The sequence below is a fragment of the Helianthus annuus genome, chromosome 7 (assembly GCF_002127325.2).
Source record: "Helianthus annuus cultivar XRQ/B chromosome 7, HanXRQr2.0-SUNRISE, whole genome shotgun sequence".
Classification (NCBI taxonomy): Eukaryota; Viridiplantae; Streptophyta; class Magnoliopsida; order Asterales; family Asteraceae; genus Helianthus; species Helianthus annuus.
In genome coordinates, this window is record NC_035439.2 from 54,360,318 (window position 1) to 54,381,068 (window position 20,751).

The window sequence follows — 20,751 nt, forward strand, 5'->3', positions numbered from 1 at the left end:
CCCAAATTCAAAAGGTTTAAGTTTTGAATAAAAGTGACAAAAGTGACCAAATCTTAGAGACCATTTTGGCAGTTTACTCAAAAATATATGTAGATTGACGAGTTACATGTATGTAGCTTGCGAAATACACATATGAGATATACATATGTAGTTCATGAGCTACATATATGTAGCTCATCGATTTACATATAGTTTTTTATTTTCTTTTTTAATTTCTATGAATTATAGTAACTTATAAAAAAATGAAACAATAAAAATAACAGAAATCTTGTTTAAAAGTCTCAACTCAAATATGATTTTTTATTTAATCCCCTATATATAGCCTCTTTTATTGGCTCTAACTAAAGTAACAAGAAAGCCCCATGTATCCGCTCATTGTTTTTGTGTGCGCTTTGAGCTTGCTCATACTTTCATCAGGTATATGGATATTCCTATCTTTCTACAACTTGAGACTTCCTGAAAGTAGTGATTATAAATAACGATATAATGCAGATACGTTATACGCAACAAGAGCTCAAAGATCGTCAATGGCTTCCATTGGAGTGAACCTAACTTTTACAGACAATCATGTACGTAAGTTCACTTATAAATAGCTTATTTCATTTTTGTAGATTTTTAGCCATAGTTGTCAAAATGCAAGATGCACTCAAGGCACAAAGGGTTAGCCCTGGGCCTAGATGCAAGACACTTAAAAAACGAGAGCTTGAGAGATAAGCAAGGTGTTGAGTGTAAGCATATAATTTTTTGAGGTTTTAGACATGTTTTAGGTACCGACTATTTTTGAAGGTGGCATGGCGTACCCCTGCGCCTCTCCTAGTGACTAGGTGCATGTCCAAAGGGTTTTTGACAACATTGTTTTTAACCATGGACACATTAGATTTATATTTTAACTTTTTATTAAGAATGCAAGATTCTTTTTAGCTTTAGCTTTTTTTATGTACTAAAACATATATATGCTAAAATATGAAGGAAAAAAAAAGTAGTAATTGCATCACGGGGTTTCGTATACGGCTTTTTTTATTTACTAAAACATATATATGCTAAAATATGAAGGAAAAAAAAGTAGTAATTGCATCACGGGGTTTCGTATACGGAACCTGGTTCTATTACCTAGGGTAAAATATGGTTGTTGGACTTGCCAGGTTCCTTAGATAATATGGTATCCGGTTGTTTGCTAGGGAACAAGTTCCGTAAATTTTCAAACCGGTTATACAACCGGGTTACATTCAATGTTTTAATAACCGGTTTTTAAATAATACCGGATTAAGCTAAAAAATAATTCAACTGGTAGATCCAGGTTGACTAGTTAACTCTATACTATACACGTACACAGGGGCGGACTCATATGGTGTGGGTCTGGGTCCACAGACCCCGATGTTTAAAAAAAAAGTAGTTAAAAAAAAGTAGAACCGGTATGTTAATTTTTTCAAGTACCCTATAAAATAAATTAGTTGGACCCCATAATTATATAAGAAAAGATGGTATGATGGTAAATCTCCTTGTGTTCCAACAAATAGATCTCAAGTTCAAGTCTTCCACTTCTTGTTTTTTAGTTTATTTTTTCCATAAAAATTAAACTAGTGTTTTAAAACATCACAACCACCCATTGACCCTCTAATTTGCTTCTTTAAAATGATAAATTTAATATCTCCGAATGATTTTATTTCACATTTGATTACCAAATAAGACTTCTAACATATAGTGGCGTTCAAAAAAAAAAAAAAAAAAAACAAACAGGTTAAACAAAATTTTGAAGTTACGTGAAGTAGTTGTGTTGTTTAGGTAGCTATTGGTTTCCAACAACTTATTAATCACCACAATTTGATAACTTGATTCTTAAAAATGGTTCTTAATAATGTTGTGGTTTCATGTCCACTAAATGCTTTTACATTATTTCCTAGCCCCGACCCTACCCGAAAATTTTAATGTTTGTTTGTGAAAAATTCTAACACAAAAAATGAACCCCAATAAAAAAAATTCTGAGTCCACCACTGCACATACATCCAGATTTATATAACTCAACAACTAACTACCATCATATACACACACACATTCATATTTATATACACTAACTACCATCATATACATGATACATCCTGGATACATTGTGTACATGTTGAGTTACTAAGATACTATTGTCAACAACAACAAAACTTAGAGGAAACAAAACTTAAAATGACCTACCAATTGCGAATTGGAGTTTGGAACGAATTGGAGTGATGAACTACGAACGGACGATGAAGATGGAAGTATGGAACGAACGATGAAGCAATGGAAGTCTGAAACGAATGATGGGGTGATGGAAGTCTGGAACAAGTCACGAACGATGGAGTGATGAAGCACGTTTTGAACTTTGATCGATAGAGATGGATTATTGAAAGTCGCTAGGTTAAAACTGGGGAATAAACTAACCTGGGCCGGTACCGGTACGACGGTTTAAACCAGTATACCGGATTTTACCGGCGATACGAAGTTGATGCCGTTTCCCCTATTTACCGGGGTGTTTCGTACCGAATTAACATCCAACATTGGTAATACTGATATAACCTGCTGGTATTTGCTGGTTTTTAAAACATTGGTTATATTAGATGCCTAATAAAATCACCATAATATATAACAGATGTGTTTTCGGAATAATTTACGTATTTTAATCGGATTATGTATGGGTATTAGTAGTGAGTGTATTTTTACCCCTTTTGTCCTTGAAAAGCAAATTATTTCAGTAAGGGTGAACGGGGCGCCCTCAGGGAGGGGGGCGGTGAGTGTGAACCCCGCTCGGGAACACCGCCACCATCCCCTCGGTGACCTAAATCGGGGTGTGGGGAGCGGGTTGTGTTCACCGATTGAGATTTGTGATTTTTGACCGTTTTTTATATTAAAATGGCTATATAGCCGTTATATATTAATTTTTTTTTCTCCTAAACCCTATAAATACTAACCCACTTCAATCTTTTTATTTTTCAAACCCAAAACAACTCCCAATACATTACTCTCCTAAACCCTTCAACTCATCTAATTTTTTACCCAATCTTTAAAAAAAATGGATTCTGAGTTCCCGTTTTTTTCTCTCCTGTCCGACTTTCCCGACGATGAAGATTCATCGTCAAGCGATAGTAGTTTAATTTTCTTCAAAAATCTCATCCAACAAGCGGAGCTACTAGACACGGCATCGTCTAGTAAAAAAAAAAGTTGTCCGTCGAGATCGTGTGGGAGGCCACGAAACACTCATGGCCGATTATTTTGTCGATAATTCAAAATTTAATGCTGATATTTTTCGTCAGAGGTTTCGTATGTCCAAGTCTTTGTTCCTAAAAATTGTTAGTGACGTGGAAGCGTATACCGAGTGGTTTCAAGAGGGCTTGGACGGGAGAATGAAGAAAAGTTTCACGCTGTTGCAAAAGGTTACTTCTGCGATTAAACAACTTGCAACTGCTAACCCACCATACTGCTTTTAGCGAGCTCATTGACGAAGAAACGCATTGGAGACTAAAACACGATCTCGTTGAGCATCTCGGACGTTTAGATCTACGTCACCTTGAAGCGAATTCCGACGACGAGTAGTTTGTTTTTTTATTTTTCTAGTTTGAATGTAATTTTTATTTTTAATTTAATGAAATGTCTTTTCTTAAATTTTATTTAATTTTTATTAATATTTGTTTAATTTATAATACATGCATAATTACAACAAATAAAAAAAAAACAAAAAAAAGCAAGTCCCCCAAGAGAGGAGTGCCGCCATCAAATTGAGGGTGTGAAGGGAGTTAAGTGGGGAGTTGATGTGGCGCATGCTGATTGGCTGTGGGTAAGAGAGGTCACTCCCCACTTAGAGGAGTGCCCCTTATACCCTAAGTTACATTCAAATATTGAAGATTAAACTAATCATATTTACTTAGACAAAAGTTATGGACATTGGAGAATTAAAAGAACGTGTAACACCAATGAGGTAGTGGTGGAGTGGCTGGGGAAAGACTTGGTGTTTCTTGTGACTCAGGTTCGACTCCTACTCTCTCCATTATTTTCTGCGGCATCCAGGTGAAGGGCGAATATGGGTGGCACTGGTTCGTCTTGGATGGAAGGCGAGGTTTTACCGATTATTCCACTGTTGTGCCTTCGGGCGGGTGGAGGTCGGGTTTCCGTGCATCTCGGAGAGCCAAGGGAATGGTGGCGGTCGAGTAGTCGACTTTGGCCACAGCGTCCGGTGGTGTCACGGTGGTTGGCACGTCGTTCCTTACCGTTAAAAAAATGAATGTGTAACGCTGAGTCAGCCTTGGAGATGATGATAGCAGGTCCAAGTTCCTGAGACTGTGTTTGATAAGGAGCGGCAAACTCAACTATTATTTTATTAAATAAGAACGACGGATTATACGAAACTTTTAAGGGGTGTGATCAGAATTTTTGCGGATAAAATATACTTTCCTCATCTGTTTTTTAAATGTCAATGATTTTCTTACAAGTCATTGTTTTTCTTTTTCTAAATTACACCATTATAAATGTCAATATCTTTAATATAAGTACCAATATTGTGATATAATAATTACGTTTTAAAAATGAGTGTTTTTAATTCATGGCGTTTTTTTGTTCTGTTTATCCCGTGGTGTTTTATATGTATCAGGTAGATCGTGTTTTATTTTGTAAGTAACAAACGGTTCATTATGTAGTGTTTTATTAGTAGCATACTAGCATGTATATGGTGGTTTTTTTTTTTTTTTTTGTTAACAAAGGATAAATGATGTTATATTTTGCATATCACAAATGGTATATTATATTTTATGTTGTAGAAACATGGTCTTTTTATCATGATATAATAGATGCATAATTTACTCCTATACCCTCCACTCTTAATCTTGGAATTTTAGACCTTTGTAGGGGAAACTAAACCTTAGACTATATGTTTAACTGTATTGTGATGTACATTAATCTTGTTTTACATATCAACAAGCATGAGATTTATATCTAGGGTAAGGTTCAAATACATAGTTTCCAAAAATAGGAAGTCGCAGAAAGGATATCAAACGAACTCTGATTGAATTTATTCAAGCAACATTGAACCGTCTCGTGGAACTAAACGATAGGAGATTTTAGGTATTCAATTTTATATTTTTAGCTTGTAGATTTTAGAATCTTTGCTTAGATCATTGTGTCTTTTTATTTAGCATTGTGTTTTTTTTCATTATTTGCGTCATTGTGTCTTTTTTGCGACTCGTTGCGTCTTTTCTCCTCGACATTGTGTTATATTTTGTAGGATCGTATGCTGACCCGAATGAGTCGTTCAGAGGTTAACTCTTGTGTTTCAGATGCGGAATAATAAGAAATACAAGTAGAAGTAGCTTGTTCTCCTTTCTAACTGCTTGTTTTATTGATATCAAACGTTTTACAGCTCGATCGTCACACCGGCAGAGCTTCGGCGTGGAATCCAACAATCACCACCGAGGATCGCCCTAAAGACCTCTATATATAGTAGTTTGGGACCGCTTATGTGACCTATGTCCATAAGAGCGGTCCAAACATGTCCATATAAGCGATCCATATGTGACAAATAAGCGGTCCAAGAACTCTATGACCCTATGAGCGATCCTAGGCTATAAACCCTATACAGACTCTGGTTTTCTCGTAAAACGTGCCCTAAGACCTGATCCTAGACACCTAGACGGAATCAACAGATGTAGTGCACTAACAGACTCCCCCTCAGATGTTGATGGAGTCGCCAACACACCTTGACTATAAAACTGTGTCTTCACATCTGCAGTCTAGATCAGTCTCTAGGCTTTTCTCTTCTTTCAATCTTCAGACTCCCCCTCTCGATTTACTGGCATTCTTTTGTTCTTCAGTAACATCTTCAGGATCGTTGTCTGATCTTCACAGGCTTTCAGAATCGAATATCCTGGCTCTACAAACACTTAAATTCTCTTGATCAGATCTCTTGATTCCTTAAATTCATTAGCATCAACAATAAATGTGATCTTCAGGATCAGAATCTGTCTCTACTCATTCTTTCAGAATCGATCAACCTGGCTCTAACAGATCTTCAGGACTCAAAACTTGGCTACCTGTACAAACTCAACCCCGAAATAAATTTCTTTCACAAATATTTCAAACACTTTTGTACCATCACATGACTCTCATATGCATTAATCAAACATATAATTGCGTACCAACACAAACTCTCTCTCAACTATCTATGATGAACCACTTGAAGAAGGTTAGAATTAACGAAAACAGATAGATTTACCCAAACACTCCCCCTCAAATGCTCATCATGTTTAGCATTTGGAATTTTGAAAAACAGTTCTCCAACATCAGTTGTCGAAAATCTTTTTGACTTTTTCAAAATTTATGCGAACACACAAAAAAATCTTTTTGGATTTTCTGAGAGATATTATCTGACATCACTTGAAAATACAAACATATAGAAATGTAATATTTACAATCAATATTTTTGTGAGTTCGTGCAAGAGGATCATATCAGTTTATGAGACAAATCACCAACACCGTTAAGCTTGATTTCATTTTAAGCTTTAAACAATTTACCTAGATTGTCAGTATGTTTGTCCTCTTAAATTCTCAACACAAATTTCAATAGATTCGAGATACGATATTAATGTTTTAGAGATTTAAACTTAATTGTGTATCACTCCACTTGAATATACTCCTGTATCCAGATCCCAAATATTCAGTCTTACAGGTGAGTATACCACAGCTGATATCTGTAAAGGGGTTAGGTGCGAAACCGTGAGAGCTCAGGTCAGAACTTCCGTTCAGCAGAGAGATGACGGCTCGACTTTTGGTGGGTCCCTTTAGAGGATCTTTTGCATTTCAACAGCAGCGATTATCAATTTTATTGTTTCATCAGCATGCTGAGGGGCATAAAGTATTATCCGGGGACAGGTCAGTATTTCCATACAGCAGAAGTCCCGGGATAATACCCCAGATATCACTGAGCATAAAGACCTAGTATCTCAGAATATGGGACCTTTCAAACAAGATTTCGGGGGTTACCCATATATTGAAGAATAGTTACCCACGAATCAAGCAAGTTTGAATTAGGTTTATATCTCGTTTCAATTTACTAAATGTGTGAAAATCTACTGACACATCCGCAGTAAGATTGTTTAACCCTTTTTAGACTTTTCAATTCTTTAGCGTGCCGTGATAGTCCACTGATGTACTATCATTTCCTCTTTTTCGCAACAAAACTCATTTTTGAATTTTATCATGTTTTTGGCTTTTTCAAATTTTCAAATGTTTTTTGGATTTTCTGAAATTTCCCGTTTTTTGGATTTTCTGAAATTTCCCTACTCCCCCTAAAATGCAAACACATTTTAAAGAAAATTTGAAAACTTCTAGACTCTTGACCCACTAGAAACATAAAAAGTAAAACAAACTGACACTGAATCACATCAAATCGCCATTCGCTTAGCATAAACAATCTGAACTCCCCCTATCACAAATCATTTTCTCATTTAGATTTCAAAACACTTAAGTTTGTTTTAATCAAAATGACTTTTCCGGAAAATGAATTTGTGTTGATAACAACCACTTGTAGGTCTATCTTTTTAGAAAACGGGGATGTGGTTCATCATCTTGTCTATCTTTTGCCATGAATAATAAATCAAGTACAATTTAATGTCCCTGATTTACCATTTCCATTTAAGAACCTTCTGTACCACTTGTAAATGTAATCTCTTCAAAGTATACAAACATCTCAAAATTTAACCACAAATACCACTTGTGGGATCAATATTACCACTTGTAGGAATGTTACGTCTACATCACCATGTTACCAATCAGGATGCCGATTCCTGCTTCGCAATTACCAACCTGGAAGCTCCGGCGTAGTCCTTCAACCTTCAAAACATTCAAACACTATTCAAAATCTTTCAAACAACTTCTTCAAACACTAGAAATATGCCGATTCCTGATCCACGATATAAACTTGGGATCTCCGGCAAAGTCCTAAGACTATCATGGAAAACAAACTTCCAACCAAGTCTTTTCAGACTTGATGGCTTTTAGTTCCAGAGCTGTAGGGTTGTATGTTGCCTTTTTAGTTGCATAAAAATCTTTTACCCCCTTAGCTCTCCCACTCAACATTTTCCCAAATATCTTCTTAACATTCCCGTTGAATGTTTTCTCGACATCAAATTCATCCTTTTCTTTGTAAAACTGATTTGAAATCTCAGTTTTTCCCACTTTTTTCTTCACTTCATCAAACTTCAATGATGGAAATTCCTCATCATTCACTGAAATCTTCTTCTTCACCTGTGGCTCTTCTGGCTTTGTGGAACCAGATTCATCGCCGACATTCACTTCACTTTTCTTCGCAACCCACATCTGGTTGTCTTTTTCTTTCTTCTCATACCTATTCTTTGAACACTCACCAACCTCGAATTTTGAATTATCAAAAAGTTTAGATCCATTGGTTGGTGTGTCAACATCAACAACTTTTTCTTTCAACTTCGGAGAAACTCCCTGTTTTGATTGGACACTTTTTGTACAATTCCATGCAATGTGACCAGCTTCATTGCATCTATAACAGGTTCTAGTCTCTCTTTGATAACATATATCAGCTCCATTCTTCTTTTTCTCAGCAAGAAACTCTTTATTAGACTGTCTCCAGAACGGTTTCTGCTGTTCCTCCTCAGCACTTCCACCTGACACAAATTCAGATTTTGTTTTAGAATTTTTCATATTTTTATCATTTTCTGGTGGAACAAAACCAAGACCTTTCTTTTTGTAGCTACGATTCTGATTAGGTTTCTTTGAAAAACCAGGACCAGTGTTGTAACCTTTTTTCTTGTTTAAACGTTGCTGAACTCTAGAAGTATATTTTTTAGATTTTTCAAAACTTTTCAAAACTTTTAATTCTGGAATATTCACCTCTATAAGTTTGAAAGTTTTGTTTATTAGTTCCGTTTTAATACTCATTATTGGGAACTCCTTATTGTAATATAATTTGTCCGAACCATTCAAAGTATACACAACTTCGAATGTTTCATCATTCAAATCTGCCTTTTACAATAAAAATTCTTTACTATAAGACCGTTTTTCCGACGAATTTTGACTGTTGACTGACGACTTTGACTTTCCAGACCCAGATTTCAACTCAGACTCCTCATCAATATCCAACACTTGATCGACCACCTTTTTGATTAGAACAGACTCATGATCAGTATCGGACGAGGTATACGTGATATCTATGTTATCTGGTAAAACGTCTGTTGTCTCGGTTTTAAGCTTTATATTGACTGCTTTTTCCAATTGCTCCTCATTTGGTCTCCTAGGTGAATAACCATCCCAAATTGGAGGCGGACATTTGTTGTAACTAACAGTCGATTTCTTACCACAGTCTTTCTTCTCTTTCAGCTTCTCATCTTTGAAAGCTTCCATACCTGCAACAGTTGGATAAACACGATCAATGAGATAATCAGAAGTAGTATAGCTTAACAATAACCGCCTAATTCTCTCATTTTCAATCTTTTCAGTTTCCAACTCTTGCTTCCATTTGGCACTCTCTTCAATGTAGAAATTGATCGCTTTTTGTTTTGACATCAAAGTTGCATTCATCATTGTCAGTGCCTGTTCTCTCTCCGAGTTTGTCTTTTGAAGACAGTTACTGTTTTATTCAAAACATCGTAAGATTCTTTCACATAGTTGAGGTTGAACAGTAACTGCTCCTTCTTCTTCTCATACTCAGCTATGATGTCGTCTTTAGCTGCACAATCCTTGCAAGCTTCCAAGCACTTCTCACACGGCTTGACGATTTCAACAATCTTCTCAACTTCGATTGTTTTAACAACTTCAACCACTTTTTCAACTTCAATAACCTTTTCTTCTTCTTTCACAACCTGAGTAATCTTCTCAGCAACATTCTCAGCATTTTGAAAATCACCTTCAGATTCAGCTTGTTGTTCTTTAGCAGCTCGTTTCTCCTTCAGTTTCTCCATTCTTTCTGCAAAATAGAAATGAAAACTTTCAGGAGATAGATGAGTTTTTGCAATATTTATATGTTTTTCTTCCTCAACATCAGTGCTACCATCAACTGGTGACTGGTCAAACTGTACAGATTTTTCAGAATCATCATCAGAACCAGAATCAGACGGTGTTTTATTAAAAACAACTGCTTTTTCTGAAACAATTTCATTCTGTACATTTTCATCAAAACTCTGTAAATCTTCATCTGAGCCCTGTAAACCTTCATCTGAACTTTCTGAAACATCTCCAGAATGTTCGGAAAGTTTATCAGTACTGTCTGAACTTTCAGATGACACAAACTTTTCATCTTCACTAGACACATTCACACCAATTGACTTCATCCAAGTAGCAAACAAATCTGGCTCACGGACAATTTTGGCAATGAAAGCTTTAAACTCTCCCTTCTTATCCACAAACATATCCCAACTGAAACCTTCTGGTAGTTTCTCATCATCTTGATCGATAATGCGTGTTGCTGTGGCTTCAGATGATATGTAATCACTCCAGCTGAAATCTACCAAACATGCTCTCTTGGGATCTTCAATCTTTCTCCCATGAGCTGTTTGAGGTTCTTGGGACTGACCAACTTGCTGATAGATAGCTTTGCGATAGTAATCATCTTTCCCAAATGGATTCTGTGCTCCACTAGCTTCTCTTCCTTTGCACTCCCGCTTGAAATGGCCTTTCTCCCTGCATCGAAAACAAGTAACTTTAGATTTATCAAAACCTAAAGTAGAGACATGTGCATCAAGAAAGTCATTTCTCCCGGTAATGGTTTTGAATTTCTCAGCTCGTCGAAGAACACTAGCAAGACACCATTTGATATCCATTAGTTCCATTTCCTCGGCGTCTATTTGATCATAATCCTCTTTGGTAAGCATAGGATTTCCGATTCGACCAGCAACAAGACCTTCATAGGATAACAGAACTGAACCCAGAAGTGCCATGTGATCTTTAGCAGTGTCTTCAGAGAAGCTTTGACCTTCTGGAAGGTTGAGAGCTATGTTGCATTGAATTATGTATCCATTTCCGGTTTTTGTACTCTGAGACTGAAAGCTTGTGTTAGTCTCTTTCGGATTCACACTCGGAAACGATGAAAACCCGCTGCTGCTCTTGTTTGAACCCTGATCAGCTTTTTCTGATGAATCTCCAGCACTGAAAGCAGTTTGAATCTTTGGACTTCTTTCAGATTCAGAAACTGGAATACTACCTTTATAATACATCTTTACATCCTGTTGACCACTCGGGTTATTCATCCTGGCTATCTTCTGTTGTTCCAGATCCAGTCCCTCTAACTTCTCAATAAACTGTCCGATTGTCAGTCTGTCATAAACACCCGTGTTTTTCAGTATCATCAAATACGTTCCCCATTCTTTCTGAGGTAACGCATCAGCCAACTTATCAACATATTCTTCACGAGCTTTATCGACACCCAACATTGACAATGATCGCACCAAATGACAGTATCTCTCGATCAACTTCTTAGTGTCCTCTCCCGGCAAACTACAGAACAAGTCAAATTCTTTCTTAAGCAATGCCTTCTTGCTTTTGATCATACTTTCACTACCCTCGAATTTGACTTTAAGAGCATCCCATATCGACTTAGCAGTTTTGTCGTGCTGTAACAAAATGAATATGTCTTCTTTAATCGCCTGCTGTAACAGACTGATCATCATTTTCTCTGCTCTGTACATTGCACGTTCTTGTTCTGAGGATTCGGATATTTGTTTAACAACTTGCAATTCTGTTCGAGGCAATGTGTACTTTTCCAATATGCATTCCCACGATCTGAGATGATTTGCCTGAACCCAGTTTTCAAACCGATCCTTCCACCCATAATACTCCTCAATGCTCATCAATTTAGGGGGTTTCTGGGTAGTTCCCGTTTCGTTTTCTAGATTCATGGCTTGAGCAATCGCGGCTGGAGTATTCGATGTAGCAAAAGCGTTGTAAAACTCGGAATCCATACTGACTTATAAGCGAGCTAAACAGATGATCAAAAAGCGAATTAACTTTGCACAATAAGCGAACCAGAGAAATCCAAATAAGCGAACCAAGTGACTGACTAATGAGCGGACCAATCAATTTTACCGAATGAGCGAACTCAAATAATATCCGTTCGAGCGGACCAGGATGTTGTTTGTTCGAGCGAATCAGGCTGATAACTACAAGAGCGAACCAAAATTTATCCAAATGAGCGATCCAGAAATTGACTTTTGGAGCGGTCCAGAAATTGACACACGAGCGGTCCAGAAACTGACTTATGAGCGGACCAAACACAAATTTTGAGCGAACCAACTGCAAATTTGTACAAATGAGCGATCCAAAACGTGACCTAAGAACGGTTCATGATGACGTCACTACGAGCGAACCACATATCGAACATGATTTGACCAGTTTTTAGGCTGTATTTTGACTTGAAACTTACAAGGGTTTGTCTTTGTATGATAATGAACAGTCTGTGAGTTTTTGAACGAAATTCAACCGTGAAATCTCCCGGAAATGAGAAAAGAAGGTGTAGAAGTGAGAAGAAACACTGAAAATCAGCTACAATCTGTAGAAAACCTCCTCCCGCTCTGATACCACTTGTAGGATCGTATGCTGACCCGAATGAGTCGTTCAGAGGTTAACTCTTGTGTTTCAGATGCGGAATAATAAGAAATACAAGTAGAAGTAGCTTGTTCTCCTTTCTAACTGCTTGTTTTATTGATATCAAACGTTTTACAGCTCGATCGTCACACCGGCAGAGCTTCGGCGTGGAATCCAACAATCACCACCGAGGATCGCCCTAAAGACCTCTATATATAGTAGTTTGGGACCGCTTATGTGACCTATGTCCATAAGAGCGGTCCAAACATGTCCATATAAGCGATCCATATGTGACAAATAAGCGGTCCAAGAACTCTATGACCCTATGAGCGATCCTAGGCTATAAACCCTATACAGACTCTGGTTTTCTCGTAAAACGTGCCCTATGCTATACAATACGATGTAAGACCTGATCCTAGACACCTAGACGGAATCAACAGATGTAGTACACTAACATATTTCTTGGCATTGTGTTACATTTTGCGATCAATTGTAGTATATTTTGTGATCTATTGTATCTTTGTACGCTTCCTATATTTATGAGCCTTGTAGGATACCTTTACCGTTATATCTAAGGCCATGTGTAGTGGTAGAGCCCCATAGTGGGGGGTTATGTGACAAGTGGCAATTGTGTAAGAAATGGGGTTATGGGGCTTTATATAACTTGAGTGTGTATTGGGGTTATATATGTATAGGGCTTTATATGTATATATATATATATATATATATATATATATATATATATATATATATATATATATATATATATATATGTGTGTGTGTGTGTGTGTGTGTGTGTGTGTGTAATGTGTGTGAGTGGGGAAGGAATGGTAACGCCGTGATATACATAGCGGGGAGGCAAAAAACTTATCCCATAGCGCCAGACGTAGCAGTGTAGCCGGGCGCTATGGGTCGCCATCATCGTATTATATACGATATTTTTTTTGAACATTTCATTATTTTTAATTTGAGTAGACTATTGCTATAGTTTTCTTAATTTGTATTTTGGGTGAACTGCCAAAATGATCCCTGAGGTTTGGTCACTTTTGGCACTTTAGTCCAAATCTCAAGCCTTTTAAATCTGGGTCTATGTGGTTTCAATTTTGTTGCCATTTTCATCCAAAAGCAAAATTTGGTTAGATTTTTCAGTTAACATCTAGTTGTTTTGTCCTTTTCCTCCCTTTTAATGAAAGACAAAATGGTCAGATTTTTTTAATTTGTTATAATAAAGCGTTAAAAGACCATTTTGCCCTTCACTAAAAGGGAGGAAAAAGACAAAAAGCTGGATGTTAACATAAAAATCTGACTACTTTTCATTTTGGATGAAAATGGCAACAAAATTGAAAACACATGGACCCATATTAAAAAGTTTTGAGTTTTGAACTAAAATGACAAAAGTGACCAAACCTCGGGGACCATTTTGGCAGTTTACTTTTGTATTTTTTATAGGATACGTGATTAGACATTTAATATAAATCATTACATTTTTACACATTTAATATAAATCATTACATTCTTACACATTCAGTATAATTTGTTGAAATTGATGTTATTATAGATATTACGTGATTAAATCTGTAATATACGACATTACGTGGTGTTATTGTAGGCTGATTGATTAATGTTTTGTATTACATTTATACTTAATTTGAGTAGGCTATTGCTATATTTTTGTAATTTAAAAAAATATTTAGCCCATAGTCACATGGTTCGCGGTACGCTCCGGTACGAGAACGTAAAACGGGATCGCAATTCGCTAGGTCCCTAAAATTCGGTACGAGGAGGGGTAGGCTCATTTCGGATCGCTTCGGTACGATGTACCATATAATGTGGTAAGATTACAACATGAAGAAGCACGAAAACTCTTTAATACATTCAATATACAACTAACCAAGCTATATGTACAATAAATAAACTCAAAAAAGAAGAAAATAAACAAATTAGAAAATATTAGGGTCAAATTTGACCAAAACTGTAACATAAAGGAAATAACATGATGTATTGTAAACCCTAAAAAAAAACAACTACCGTCATTTTCATCGTCTTCCTCATTCCACCTTTTGGTTTTCTTTCCAAATACAATGGTTCAACATTTCAGTAAAAAATCAGAATTGTGAATTGAGAATGGGAATGAGGGAAGTCGGAAGTCAGAATACTTAAGAAACGTGTTTTGCAAATTAGGAATTCGTGATTCCTATATCGACAGGTATGACTTAATTAATTGTTCGGAATGCTAATTTCACTGTCGAATTCGCGATTTGGAGCGTTCCCGGAACGCGTTCGTACCGCGAATCGGTATGCTCGATCCGGATCGTAGATCGTGGCCTATTGAGCGATTTATGTGACTATGATTTAGCCTACTCATATTAAAGAGAATCAAATGCTTGTTAATATGACATAATTTTTAAAAAAATATTATGGTATAAAAACGTTATAGCAGTTTGAAAATCATGAGAGAAGTAGGTTTATGAGTTAAAAATATGAGATCATCATATTTTGTCCTACCTTTCACTTGTTTCCCTTGTTTTTAGTTACATGAATTCTCAATTTAGGACCACTAAATTTTTGGATTGTTTATGTTTAGTCAAAGGCCAAAATCTTTTCCTACACTTCCTATGATTCGGCTCTTTTGTACATAATCCTTCACCCTAACTATAAATGGCAAAAATTTTATTATTATTGTTGTTGTTATTATTTTTAATTGATATGAAAACTGTTTATTGTAGGTAGTAGTGAGTAATGGCTTTGTACGGATGATTTTTTCGAATCCCGAAGGTCATATAACAAGCATACAATACAACGGAATGGAAAACCTGCTGGAAGTAATCAATGATGAATCAAGTCGAGGGTAAAAAGTCATTTATTTGTTTTCTAAGACCACGTAGTCGTTGGGTGAATAATGCCCCATTCTAGGGCGTTTTGCGCCATGTGGCAGCCCAGTCAGTAATGGGACATTATTGGGCGTTTTTACAAAAGGGGTGTAGTGGGGATGTGGGGAATGATGTTTATAATAAAATAAAATTAAAAAAACAATTTAATAAATGTTATTGGACAAAACAATGCAAGCTCAAATCTGATTGGACAAGATCTCCCCCCTTTGGCGTGATTTATAAAACGCCTGCACAAAAAAATTGCCAATCACGCCCATGCGTAATGGCTAGGGGGCGATATTGGGGGTGATTCAGCACAAAAAACACCCCTTTGGGCAACCACTACGGGTGGTCTAAGGACAAATTCATTAAACCCAAAAAAAAACCCCGACAGTAAGGAGCTAGAAGTCGGAGACACCAATTAAATAAAAAGTTGGGTAAATTACATTTTTCGTCCTTTATGTTTGTACCGATTGCAACGGATAACCTTTAACTTTAATAATCACAGTCACAATCCTTTATTTGCAAAACTCATTACACTCTACGTCCTTCAGTACTAACTAGACTAAAATTTTCAGTTAAGTTCATTCACTTAAGGGTATTTTGGTCAATTCATGTTTTTATTTAAATGCTTAATAAATAAAACCAAAAAAATTGCATATACATTTCATCTTCCTCAATCACATCTTGCCACTACCACCACCACCACCACCACATCCTGAAATGAGAAATACCTTGAGATTGAAGATATGAAGTAAGACCGATGTATTCTCCACCATTATCGGTGAAAAGCGAAACTAGTGGTGTTTGATAAAATTTTTCCACTAGTAATTTGAATTGTGGAAATAAGATAGAAATATCAGACTTGTTTTTCATCGGATATAACCAAATATACTTAGTGTGATAATCAACAAAAAGCACATAATAATTGAAACCATCGATTGACTTTTCTACCGGTCTGCAGACTCTGAATATATTAATTGTAAAGGCTTGGTAGTGGTAAATGAATTCATGCCAAACGAATCTTTATGACTTTTATTGATAGAACACGAATTATAATGAAAATTTTCAAGTTTAAAATGTAGACCTAAGTATTTGGTTATTTTCTTGAGAATCCGAAATGATGGATGACCCAGTTCATGATGCCAGTCAAGAAGTGAGGTTGTTGATACAACATTTATTTGAGGTGATGGAAGATTGGCATAATAGAGATCAAGGTAATTCTCGCCCCGCATTAGACGTGTCCCTGTTCTAAGATCCTTGACAAAAAAATGAGTTGGAAAAAATTCCACGGAAACATGATTAGTCTTACACAATTTTGCAACAGAAATGAGTTTATTTTTAAATTGTGGAACACATAGAATGTCTTTTAGTGAAAGTGTGCCTTTGGACGTTTATAGATATGTTTGACCAACATGAGTAATGGAAAGAGTGTTACCGTTGCCAAGGAGGATCTCATCGGGTCCACCATATTCAGAGATAGAATGGAGCGAGGAACGATCCGGGTCAACATGATGAGTAGCCCCGGTGTCAAACATATACGAAGATGTAGTGACATTAGCAGTTGGGTGAGCCTTGTTTTGGGCCATTGAATTTCCTGTGAGGAGTTGGTTATCCCGAAGGAAACGTGCAAGTTTCCGACATTCTTTAGCTTCATGCCCTGCAAAATTACAAAACTGACAATAGATAGTGGTTCGGTTTTCGCTATTACCGCCATTTGAGAATGAGCCAGTTGACCATTGTTGATGAGATTGCTTATTGAAATTTCCTTGATGGTTGCGGCGGTCAGTGCCAGATCTGAATCCAGATCTGTTTTGTTTTTAAGTGTAGTTCACACTTGCCATCAGAGTTGGTGCTTGAACTGATGTGAGATTCATCTCTCTTTCAAAATCAACCAATTTTTCAAAGAGTTCTGGGAATGTTATTTTAGACTCAAGCAAGCGAAGTGAGGTTACTATGTTTTAAAAATCATTTCCTAATTGATAGAGAATATGTACCATAAGGTCTTCATCTTTGATGGGATTTTGAACGAAATCAATTTCATCGGCTATCGACTTTATCTCACGAAGATATTCCGCTACCGGGCGGGTTCCTTTCGGATTGGAGGCAAGCTTGGACTTATGGGATACAATTCTGGACTGAGACGAGTTTGCAAAGCTGGTTGTTAAGCGAACCCAGGCATCACCTAAGGTGTCCACGGACGCAATCATTGGCTGAATCGTTGGCGAGCAACTGCCGAGGAGGGCTGCTAGAATGACTTGATCTTGACGGTACCAAGGGTAAAATTCTGGGTTCGGTTTTGTAGCTTCAGCCTCTAGGAATTCCGCCGGAGCGGGTTTGGATCCAGTGACGAAGTTGTTAGAATCTGACTTAGGGTTTCGAAGAATGAATATGAAAGTTCATAAAAATGAATTGATGTTGATAAGAGTCATATTACACGGTTTATATATACATAAACATCATTGGCGATAACCGCCATGATACTAACATAGGTTTAGTAATTAATATTAATAATAATGCAAAATATCATCTAGCTTATATAAATATGCATATCTAACACCCTCCCGTAAGCTAGATCAGTGCGATGTCATGTGGAGTAAATCCTTTAAACGAGATAAATCTTTGGGCTGTAAAGCTTTAGTCATGATGTCCGCCATTTGATCTTTTGTTGTACAAAAGGTTACTCTTACTTCTCCTTTCTTGATTAAGTCTCTGATAAAGTGATACTTGACCCATATGTGCTTACTTTTTCCATGGTACACTGGATCTCTGGCCAAACAGATGGTCGATTTATTGTCACAATATATTGGTATTGAGTAGTCTTCCTTTTCTTGCAGTTCATCAAGTAGTCCCTTGATCCATATCGCTTGACATCCGGTTAGAGACAAAGCCATATATTCCGCATCCGTTGAAGAGAGTGCTACCACCTTTTGCTTCTTTGATTGCCAAGATATAGGCCTAGATCCTAAGTGAAAAATATATCCAGAGGTACTTTTACTGTCATCTATATTTTCTGCATAATCACTATCACTAAAGCCCACAAGCTTCTTCTTCCCTCCTTTAGAGTACGTAATTCTCTGCTCCGAGGTACCTTTGATGTATTTGAGTATGCGTTTTGTGGCTTCCCAATGACTCTTCTTAGGACATTCCATGAATCTGCTAATTTTACTCACAGCAAACATGATATCCGGTCTTGTGTTGGTTAAGTACATTAGACTTCCAACTAAACTTCGATACACACCCTCATCAATGAAATCTTCCGGGTCATCTTTTGACAACTTTAGTCCATATTCCATTGGCGTGGAAACCGTGTTACATTGGGTCATCCTATACTTCTCCAATAGATTTCTCACATATTTTCTTTGTGATAGAACGATATTGCCGTTCTCATAGAGAACTTCCATGCCTAGAAAGTAATGTAAACGACCCATGTCGGTTATCTCAAATTCCTCTTTCATTGTGTTTTTAAATTCTGTAATCAAGCTTATTGAGCTGCTGGCTATAATTAAGTCGTCTACATACAAGCATATCACTAGCTTTCCTTCTTTAGTGTCTTTGATGTAAAGGGTGTGCTCATAAGTACATTTTTTAAACTCGTGATGCATGAAGTATGTATCTATTCGACTATACCATCCCTAGGTGCTTGTTTTAGACCATAGTGCTCATTTGAGATGACATACCTTTTTCTCTTCTCCTCGCTTGATGTAACCTTGAGGTTGTTCCACGTAAACTTGTTCTTTCAACTTGCCGTTTAAGAAAGCAGTTTTCCATTCGATGAAGAAGCCAATCGTGTTGAGCCACGAGAGCTAACACTAATCGAACCGTCTCAAATCTGATTACTGGTGCAAATACCTCCTGATAATCTATTCCATATTTCTGCTTGTATCCTTTTACTACTAGTCTGGCCTTGTATTTGTCTACGTTTCCTTTTTCGTCGTATTTCGTTTTATAGATCTATTTAACACCTATTGGTTTTTGATGTTTTGGAGGATCTACTAGCTCCCACGTTTAGTTTTTATAAATAGACTCCATCTCTTTGTTCATTGCTTCCACCCATCTCTTGTCCTTGCTGGCCTCTTCATAAGTTGGTGGATCTGCACTTGTTGCATAAAGAACAAAATTCACTACCTGATTCTCATTGTATTTCTGCAATAATTCTGCTTCGGTGAGAGCTCTTGAATCTCTGTATATACTATTAATGCTTCTCGTATAAATAACTTCATTCTCCGAATCCGTCGAGGAGGAATCATTCCCATGCAGCTATGACTGGTCTGCCTCCTGACTTTCTTCCCTGTTTTCCAGCGGTCCAGAGTTATCAAACTCATGATCTTGACCAGATTCTGGTTCGTCTTGTGTTCTGCATGATCCTGTATCCCTAAGAACTGGACTCGCATCATCATCATCATCTGTAACAATGAACGGAACATCAGACGATTCCGAGTCAATAACACATCTTTTGTTTTCATCGAATATTACGTCACGACTGATGATGATCTTATTAGTTTGTGGATTATACAGCTTGTATCCTTTGCTGTTTTCACTGTATCCAACAAAAATCGCCTTTTCAGTTTTATTATTTAGCTTGTCTCGAAGTTGTTTAGGAACATGAGCATAAGCCAAACAACCAAACACCTTGAGGTGTTCTACATTAGGTTTCCTGCCATTCCATGCTTCATAAGGAGTGATATTGGGTCTTGTTTTTGTAACTATACGATTTAGAATGTATGTAGTACATGCTATCGCCTCTGCCCAATAATAATTCGGCAATTGCTTGATGTTCATCATGCTTCGGCTTAACTCCATTAACGTTCTATTCTTCCGTTCTGCTACCCCATTTTGTTTGGGAGAATAACTATTTGTAAGTTGATGACGTATTCCATTCAGTTTCAGGTAATCTTGAAATGTTTTACCACAATATTCTCCTCCACGATCAGTTCTTAGTTTTTTAACTAAGTGATCGGATTGTTTTTCATTTAAGGCTTTAAATATATTTTAAGTAATTCAGTGCCTCCGATTTATATTTGAGAAAGTATACCCAAGTTTTTCTTGAATAGTCATCGACGAAGGTAATGAAATACCTACATCCTCCTATCGATTCAGTTCTCATGAGAACGCATATATCTGAATGAACTAGTTGCAGGGGTTTATTAGCTTGCCATGTTGTTTTCTTTGGAAATGGTTTCCTCATTTGTTTTCCCGAAATGCATCCTCCACATATGCTATCGTCTTTTATAATCTTTGGTAAACCGAGTACTAACTCTTTGTTTCCCATATCGATTAGTGTATCCACATTCACATGACCATAATGTTTTTGCCATAG

The 20,751-nt window shown here is 36.8% G+C and overlaps 1 protein-coding gene across 3 annotated transcripts in view; it reads left to right on the forward strand.

Annotated features, from left to right (window-relative positions):
* The first annotated feature begins 318 nt into the window (after positions 1-318).
* Positions 319-20,751, forward strand: part of LOC110867745 (rhamnogalacturonate lyase B) — a 32,881-nt gene continuing 12,448 nt past the window's right edge. For 2 of the 3 annotated variants that reach the window (XM_022116750.2, XM_022116751.2), the window contains exons 1-3: positions 319-417; positions 493-569; positions 15,288-15,409. In XM_022116750.2, coding sequence (XP_021972442.1) covers positions 363-417; positions 493-569; positions 15,288-15,409 — 254 coding nt within the window. In that variant the 5' untranslated portion in view covers positions 319-362. Of the gene's footprint in view, positions 418-492; positions 570-15,287; positions 15,410-20,751 lie in introns of those variants that run through there. The other variant, XM_035975758.1, reaches the window with a different exon arrangement.